Source organism: Elephas maximus, chromosome 14 (assembly GCF_024166365.1).
Source record: "Elephas maximus indicus isolate mEleMax1 chromosome 14, mEleMax1 primary haplotype, whole genome shotgun sequence".
In the NCBI taxonomy this organism is placed as follows: domain Eukaryota; kingdom Metazoa; phylum Chordata; class Mammalia; order Proboscidea; family Elephantidae; genus Elephas; species Elephas maximus.
This window is the reverse complement of record NC_064832.1, coordinates 88,841,909-88,851,126: the sequence shown is the minus strand read 5'-3', so window position 1 is coordinate 88,851,126 and position 9,218 is coordinate 88,841,909. Positions and strand designations below refer to the sequence as shown.

Sequence of the window (9,218 nt, the reverse complement as noted above, 5' to 3'; positions counted from 1 at the left end):
GGTATAGAAAACCAAAAGGGAAGATTATGCACGGCATTTCTCAAGCTGAAAGAGTTGAAGAAAAAAATTCAAGCTTCGAGTTGCAATATTGAAGGATTCTACAAGGAAAATATTAAATAACACAGGAAACATCAAAAGAAGATGGAAAGAATACACAGAGTCATTATACCAAAAAGAATTAGTCAACATTCAACCATTTCAGGAGGTAACATATGATTAGGAATGGATGGTCCTGAAGGAAGAAGTCCAAGCTGCACTGAAGAAACTGGCAAAAAACAAGTCTCCAGGAATTGATGGAATACCAAATGAGGTGTTTCAATAAATGGATGCAGTGCTAGAAGTGGCCACTCGTCTGTGCCAGGAAATTTGGAAGACAGCTACTGGGCCAACCAACTGAAAAAGATCCATTTTTATGCCTATTCCCAAGAAGGGTGATCCAACTGAATGTGGAAATTATTGAACAATATCATTAATATCACCTGTAAGCAAAATTTTACTGAGGATCATTCAAGAGTGGCTGCAGCAGTATATCAACAGGGAACTGCCAAAAATTCAAACTGGATTCAGAAGAGGACGTGGAAACAGGGATATCATTGCTGATGTCAGATGGATCTTAGCTGAAAGCAAAGATTACAAGAAAAATATTGACCTGTGTTTTATTGACTATGCAAAGGCATTTGACTACATGGATCATAACAAATTACGGATAACATTGTAAAGAATGGGAATTTCAGAACATTTAACTGTGCTCATGAGGAACCTTTTCATGGATCAAGATGCAGTTGTTCGAACAGAACAAGGGAGTATTGCGTGATTTGAAGTCAGGAAAGGTGTGTGTGAGGGTTGTATCCTTTTACCATACCTATTCAATCTGTATGCTGAGCAAATAATCAGAGAGCCTGGACTATACGAAGAAGAACATGGCATCAGGATTGGTGGAAGACCCATTAACAACCTGCAATGTGCAGGTGACACAACCTTGTTTGCTGAAAGTGAAGAGGACTTGAAGCACTTAATGATGAAGATCGAAGACCATAGTCTTCAGTATGGATTACACCTCAACACAAAGAAAATAGAAATACTCACAACTGGATCAATAAGCAACACCATCATAAAGAGAGAAAAGATTGAAGTTGTCAAGACTTTCATTTTACTTGGATCCGCAATCAATACCCATGGAAGCAGCAGTCAAGAAATCAAAAGACACGTTGCTTTGGGCAAATCTGCTGCAAGAGACCTCTTTAAAGTGTCAAAAAGCTTGTCACCTTGAAGACTAAGGTGCGCCTGACCAAAGCCATAGTATTTTCGATTGCCTTGTATACATGTGAAAGCTGGATGATGAATAAGGAAGACCGAAGAAGAACTGACTCCTTTGAATTGTGGTGTTGGTGAAGAATATTGAATATACCATGGACTGCCAAAAGAACGAACAAATCTGTCTTGGAGGAAGTGCAGCCAGAATGCTCCTTAGAGGCAAGGATGGCGAGACTGCGTCTTACATACTTTGGACATGTTGTCAGGAGGGATCAGTCCCTGGAGAAGGACATCATGCTTGGCAGAGTACAGGGTCAGCGGAAAAGAAGACCTTCAATGAGATGGATTGTCACAGTGGCAACAACAATGGGCTCAAAATAGCAACAATTGTGAGAATGGCTTAGGTCCAGGCAGTGTTTTGTTCTGTCGTACATAGGGCCGTTATGAGTAGGAACTGACTCCATGGCACCTAGCAACAACAACATTTGAATAGACCTTTAAAATTGTAGCTACAACTTCTTAGCTCTCAGGATGCTAAACAACACTCCATGCCTGATCTCCATTATTTCATAAGTTGATGTTTTTAAATCACTCTAGTCTTTCATATTTGTGCTTATCTTTTAACTGTATCCCAGCTTATTTATCCCAAGAGCAAATTAAAATAGATAAATATTATTACTTGACAGAAGTGTCTCTAGATTTTTTTTTTTTCTCCAAAACCATTTGGACTTTTTCTTTCCCACAGAATTTGTTTCAGTTTATTTTGAAGTAAAATTTGTTATATTCTGGTTTTGTAGATGGAAATATCCTAAAGTTTCTTACTTGTTTTGTTAGAAATCACTTTTCTCAGTAAAAATCAAAAGAGTGACAATGTGAACTAAATTGTAGTACTGCTTACAATTAGAAGCTGTGTTTTTGATATCTTTATTCATATTGGCTGTCTTATTTAAAAGACCATTCTTGAAATAAATGATGTATTTGTAACAACCATGGTTAACTCTACTGAAAAATAAGTAATTTCCAACTGGTGGTTTTTGACAACCATTGATACAGCACCTAGAGCAAGGAAGACCTGGCCATCTACTTTTGAAAAATTAGCCATTGAAAACCCTATACAGGACTGTTCTACTCTGACACACATGGGATCGCCATGAATCAGAGTCAACTTGACGACAACTGGTTAGGAGCTCAATATGTATCTGTTAAACAAACCTTTAAGATGATACATAATATTTAGCATGCCTGAGAACAGGGAAAGCTTTCAGAAATATAAAAATCAATGCAATTGCTGAAGGCGGAACTTGTTAGTTCTTTCCTACTTATCTTATTTTTCTTACCACATTTATAAAATATTGACATTAATTCCCAGGCCGCTAAATTTTATCTTAGAAAGCAAAATAATACAGCAGAGAGACATAGTATTTTCCAAATACATTGGGGGGGGGGGGCGGGCTTTAAATGTTCTGAAGTTCTAGAAGTTCATGATTTTAAATGCTGAGTGTACTTGGGTGAGGACCGCTGGTCTCATCTATGGTATCTACAGTCTGATGATTTTAATACTGCAGCTTCTGAAAAGGTCTCAAAAAAACAAACAAAAAAATCGAAAGGTCTGCAATTTAGACTATGAAAAGAATTAAGAAAATGCAGGAGGGACTGGCAGATTTTTAAAAACTATTTTAATACAAGATTAATAGCAATTTTCTATTCAAATCAGAAATGAAAAATCTTAACCCAAATAATATTCATTTGACAGTCACGTAGGATTGGTTGGTGCACACATTTATTCTGCATATGTATTATGTATATGCACACAGAAACCTCGACACTGTGTTGTCCGTAGGTGTCTCTTCGTGGAAGTACCTCATTACAAGGCAGTGTCAAAAATTCCAGTGACTACTCAGCTTTGAATGAGGTTCAAAATGGCCCCATGCTAAGCTGAGTACCAGTGTTGTAGCAAACCATGACATAGCAAGGCTCCAGACGCATACAAATCAATACTCTATTTGTATAACATGGCCTAGAACTAAACACTGGCTAATGTCTCCAACAAGGCAGAACTCATTGCAAATAGATTAGTTATGGTCTCCTTTACTTTTCTGTTGGCAAAACTAAACTGCCTTTTTTTTCTTTTTTAAGTTAAAAGTCAGGTCTGTTATTGATAAGTAAATGAAAATAGGTTTGAGTTTCTGCAAATTTTATAAAAGTCAAAACTTGCATGTGCTAACACTTCTACCTCCAGACAGGACACCTGATAATTAGCCTTGCAAAGGGAAATAATAAAAAGAATCACAACTCAGGAATTTGCTAATTTTTATTTCTCCTTGGGGACTTTAGTTGATGTTCAATCTATAGCCAAAACATGTATGTCATGGCTAAAGAATTAAAGTAGGCTAATGTCTGCAGCAGGAAATAGAAATTAAACAATTTTAATGAAAATATTTTTTAAAATTAAATATCAGGGTTCTGCTTCCAATAATATTTTTAATACGTTTGATTTAAAGAACGTTACTTTTATAGTTACTACTGCTTGCCAATGAATAATAGGGATTTTCAGTGGGGCAAAAGACCATTTTTTCTATCCCTCACATTTCAAGCCGGTGACACAAGTCACTTACCCCACCTGGGTGAGTCACAGTAAGGGAGTTAGTTTGCTAACGCTAAGGCTCTACCATGGCTATCATCAAAGCACTGACTTTACCTTCGTTGGAATGATGGAAGGTTGTCTTGGCTGCCCTTCAACACCGAATCATCAACAGAGCTCCAATTTGTGAATTTGCAATTCATTCTTCTCTGCTAAAGACTTTAGCCTCTGTTTAGTTTTTGTTATGACAGATACAAAGTATAATATACACCAATTACAGACGTGTATTTCTGTTAGAAAAATACATATTATAACTAAAGAACATGTAAATAGAGGCACTTCAATAAGCTAAGTGTTTGCAGTTATGAGCATTACCCACCGAATTCTAGTGTCTGATTTCAGTGAGCCCATCTCTCTCGAGTCATAACGGAGGTTATGATGTGATCACGGAATCTAGGGGACATCAGAATGAATGAGGGCAGGCTGTGGAAAATAATGGATGCCATTGCATCCCCTAGCTCTAGGCTTTTCCCTTGAAAGGAGAGAAATTAATTTAGGATGGGGAGGGGTCCAAAACACTTACTGAAATGGGGCTAACTAGATTAATTCCCTTAGGGACAGATAAAAGAAATCCTCATGTTAAATTAGCCTGAAAACTCGTATGACGTATTAGAATGACAATAAAAACTAGGAAGTACAACTCGAATAATGCTTTGACCTCATCTGTGCATGGTAACTAATACTGTGGCATCATTAACTGAAAGTCATTTCAGCTCTCTGCCCGGCTGCTATGGATCTCTGTCATCTCACCAATGTCAGTAAGACTGATAATGGAAGTGTTGAAAAGAACGAAGCAGGCGCTTGTATATTATCTAGGTGTTTAGTGTGTACAGAACATGGATCCACATTCATTAATATAATGTGTATTCAGACACATGCACAAACCCTTTGGGGGTGAAAGTACAGGGTGCGGGGGGTGGGGTAGGAAGGCTTCCTGATCTCTTTCATAGAAGACAATGGAGAAATAAAATAATAATAATAAAAAGACTTGGAGTTTAAAGCCATGAAAAGAAGTTATTACTCAAATATTCTGGAAAATCGAGGTTGATTTAATTTGTATTGCACCTTAATTACTGGAGAAAGACAATAATAGGTTTTAAACATACAATGAAATGGGCAACAGAAATGAATGGTCCTGCATAAAGATGTTGCATGTGTAATTGGTGACAGGAAGCCGAATTTGGCAGCGAAATGTCTGATTTTCTTTAAGTATGTAATGCTAAATTAGAAAAAGTATTACTTTCATAAAGATTTAAATGAAAGGATGCCACCAAGTCTCTCAAAATCCTACATTTCATATTCCATTAGGCATAAACTAGCAATAGATGCTTGTAAATACTTTGTTTTGTAAAAGTGCTCAAATATACTTAATACTATTGTGCCGTGTGTGTTCTACTTAAATGTGATGACTAAATCAATAACTAATTACAATTTTGATGAAAACGGAGATCGAAAATACCATTTACATGTCATTACTGTCAATGGGTTAATTAAAACGTGACTGGCATAGTATGGCATTTTGAAACGTTACTTTTCCCAACTCCAGATGCATCGTAAAAACCAAGAAACACATGGATAGCCAACCGTATTCAGAAAGCCCCAGTTTGGTTTATTTTGCTTCTCTCTGTCAGGGGGAGCATAGAACCTGGCATTGGCATGGATTGGCTAGGCTGTTTTTTAAATTGGCCTCTGAGTCAGGTCATTTATCCAAGTGCCAAGCAGGAATCCTAGGCTGATGGCCTTGTACATGAAAGCAGTGGTTTTGAGTGAATGACACATTCTTTATGCATATGGTTTCCGTCACCAGTAAAGTCCTGCACACCCATGGCTCTTCCCTTGGGCTCGGTACAGTCTGGAGCACTCAGGACAAAGTACGCTCATGTGAAACGGGTGTGCCCTGGCAAACTTTTAATAAATGGACAGTTAGATATGTAAAAAGTTCTCTTTCTTGATTCTTGGTGCTCACAGATCACTGAGGAATCCCTCCTCTGGGCAGCACAAAACAAGAAGAGCTGGTTGACAAAACAGTTTTGTTACAAAGGTGTGTCAACCCTGAGCTTGGAATTAAGAAGTTAAAATCTGTGATTTATATATATATAGATATAAAAATAGATGATCATACTAAGACTAAAAAAGTGAAAGAAATCTCCATGTCAATACTGTATATATATATTTTCTTGTTTTGACTTTTTTTGTTGTGAGTTATTTTGTAAGAGAATGCCCTTGTGATGCAGAAACCAACTGACACAAAGCAAAGAGTTAAAAATGAAAACTCACATACGGATCTGATTGCGGCTCAGTTCATCTGAAGAACTGCTATTTTGGAAGGGAAATGAGCACAGGGGCAGAGACATCTAATTAATGTCAAACTTGCGGAAAAGCGAAGACATTGTATCATTGAAGGTTATTTTCAGTCCAGACCCTGGAGGAGGATGAATTGATAGAAGTGTTCAGTACTAACTGAAGATGAAGGGAAAAATTCTGTGCCAATTGGATACAATGGTCAGACATAAGGGAATTAAAAATGGTGCCATTACTGAAATCGGAATTGGGCTGGGTGAGAGAGAGGTGCTGAGTTGTAGTGATTTTTTTTTTTTTTGCTTTCATGTTAAAGATGAAAGTGTAAATTTTAGTATCAGTACCTCCAAATCAATTTGGTATTGTGTGGTTAGAGTACAAGATAATACCTCCAAGACAACATTGTATTTTCATTACGTTTTAAAAAAAAAAAAAATCCAAACTTTCTCCCCATAAGCATTTTGCAAACCTGGGTTGTCACAGAGACACACTGGGAGTGGGCTGTTGATGTCAAATTCATAGCTTTAAAGTTCTTTTATTTTTCTCTCTTGTTTGTTGCAAATGCAGTTGTCTTGGGGTTTGGCCCGATTTAATAAGAATTGTTATTTTTTCTTAATGAGAAAAAAAAAAAAACTCACAACGTGAGATTCCTTTACTTCTGCAGCATAAAAGCAAATGAAGGTAAGAAAATCTCCTGGTACGAAAGATTTGAGTAAGAATTCTCTCTAGAATAAACAAGGTCCCCACAGATAGCTGAAGGAAAGAGGAAGCAGTTCGGTCTGGCACCTGGTACTCTTTGGGAAAACAAAAAGGGAGACAGATTGCAGCACTGCTCTCTTCTCATAGAAAATGGTAAGTTTTTGTGGCATGGTCCATTGTCCAAGAGTGTAAGAAAAGAAGTAAGTTGGCTGTTCAAATAGCTAAAATGCAGTTTCATCTGACCAAAAAACCAGGATTATCTGCACAGTCTCTGCAGGGCCAGGGAGATGCAGAGGAGAGACCATGAGAACAGGGGGTAGCCGAGCTGGGTGGCAGAAGAGTCCACTTCTCTCCGGTCGGGGTCAACTGCGGGGGCCTCTGTGGTGACAAACTCAAACTCAGTTGGACACACATCATCCATGCACCCACTGCCACTCCCTGAACCGCTGGATTCATCGCCTGTGGTGGAAGGATTGAAAATAAAAAGGTTAGAGATGTGTACACCAGTATTCATTGCAGTACTATTCACAATAGCCAAAAGATGGAAGGAGTCTAAATGTCCATCAACAGATGAATGGATAAACAAAACGTGTTACATACATTCAATGGAATATTACTCAGCCAGTAAGAGAAATGAAGTTCTGATACATGGATAAGCCTTGATAACAGTATGCTGAATGAAGTAAGACACAAAAGGACAAATATTTTATGACTTGACTTACATGAAATATCTGGAATCAGCAAGTATACACAGACCAAAGAGCCCTGGTGGCACAGTGGTTAAGAGCTTGGCTAACAAAATTGCCGGCAGTTCAAATCCACCAGCTGCTCCTTGGAAACCCTATAGGGCAGTTCTACTCTGTCTTGTAGGGTTGCTATGAGTCAGAATTGACTCATCAGCAACAGCTTTGGTTTGGTTTTATGGTCACTATGAGTCAGAATCAACTTGATGGCAATGTGTTTGGTTTGGTTTATGGTTACTATAAGATCACTGGTGGAGCAGTGGTTAAGTGCTTGGCTGCCAGTCAAAAGGTTGCCAGTTTGAACCTACCAGATGCTCAGTGGGAGAAAGGTGTGGCAGACTGTTTCCATAAAAATTACAGCCTTGGAAACCATATGGGGCAGTTCTACTCTGTCCTGTAGGGTTGCTATGAGTTGGAATTGACTTGACAAAAACAGGTTATAGAGACCAAATTTTATTAGTGGTTACCAGGAGTGGGAGGGAAGGGGAAAGTGGGAGTCATTGCTTAGGGGACACTGAGCTGTTGTTAGGCAAGATGGAAAAAATTGGAAACGGTTATCAGTGATGGTTGAATAACATGATGGCCATAACTAATGTCCTTGAATTGTACATGTGAAGAATGTTGAAATACCAAATGTTCAGTTACATAAATATTTACCACACTTAAAAAAAATATATAGACATTCAAAAAGAAAGAAATGAAAGCTAGAACACAAGTTAATGAAGAGCGTGAGGGGAAAGAACACAACAAATAAGGGGCATGGTAGTGGTGGTGGGAAGAATCTCCCCAGTCAAAGGTCCTATCCCAATGTATTTGTTTCTAATGGACAGGTGTGTGATGGGCTTGTGCACTCTTAGAGAAATAGGTTTTTGAATTGCTGTACTAAGTGATAGCCCAAATTACACAACTAAAGAACATATGAATCCCAGACTCTTTGGGAAGCCATACCGACCATGTTGGCATTAGAGTGCTATTTCTTATTCTGGCCAATGTTTAAAGTACTTTAAGAAATCCATACCTCAGAGCCATGTTCTCAGCAGATACCAAGTTTTCTTAAAAGATTTTGAAAAGATAATTTACAGGAAAACATAATGGAAAATAAGTACTGAAAACTTCGCTTACCTTTTACTCTAAAATTAAGAAATCAGAGGAACAGCAGCAAATAATTGTGGAAGTTATATATTATTACTATTTTTGGCTGCATTTTAAAAAGGATTTTATTTTGATGAAAGTATACACAGCCAAAGATGCACCATTTCAACAATTCTCACATGTATAATTCAGTGACATTGATTACATTCTTCAAGTTGTGCTAACATTCTTGTTATCCTTTTCCAAATTATTCCACCACCATTATCTTAAACTCACTGCCCCTTAAGTTTCCCTTCCAATCTTTCAAGATGCCATTGTCATTTTGATCTCACACGGATAATTCTTTAAAAGAGCACGTGCTCAAAGCAGACATACTTTGTTAACAAATTAAGCTATCTTTTTGGTTCAAAGAAGAATTCAGGGAACGGTTTTGGTTTACGGTTTAAAGATTATCTCAGACCGATAGTTTCAGACTTCATCCAGTCTCAATG

General features: G+C 37.7%; 1 protein-coding gene across 1 annotated transcript in view; it reads right to left on the bottom strand.

The window, feature by feature from the left end:
• Nucleotides 1-2,989: 2,989 nt before the first annotated feature.
• The window catches only part of GPC6 (glypican 6), a 1,286,079-nt gene continuing 1,279,850 nt past the window's right edge, over nt 2,990-9,218 (bottom strand). Inside the window, exon 9 of the mRNA XM_049852914.1 lies at nt 2,990-7,351. Coding sequence (XP_049708871.1) covers nt 7,149-7,351 — 203 coding nt within the window. The 3' untranslated portion in view covers nt 2,990-7,148. The remainder of the gene's footprint in view (nt 7,352-9,218) is intronic.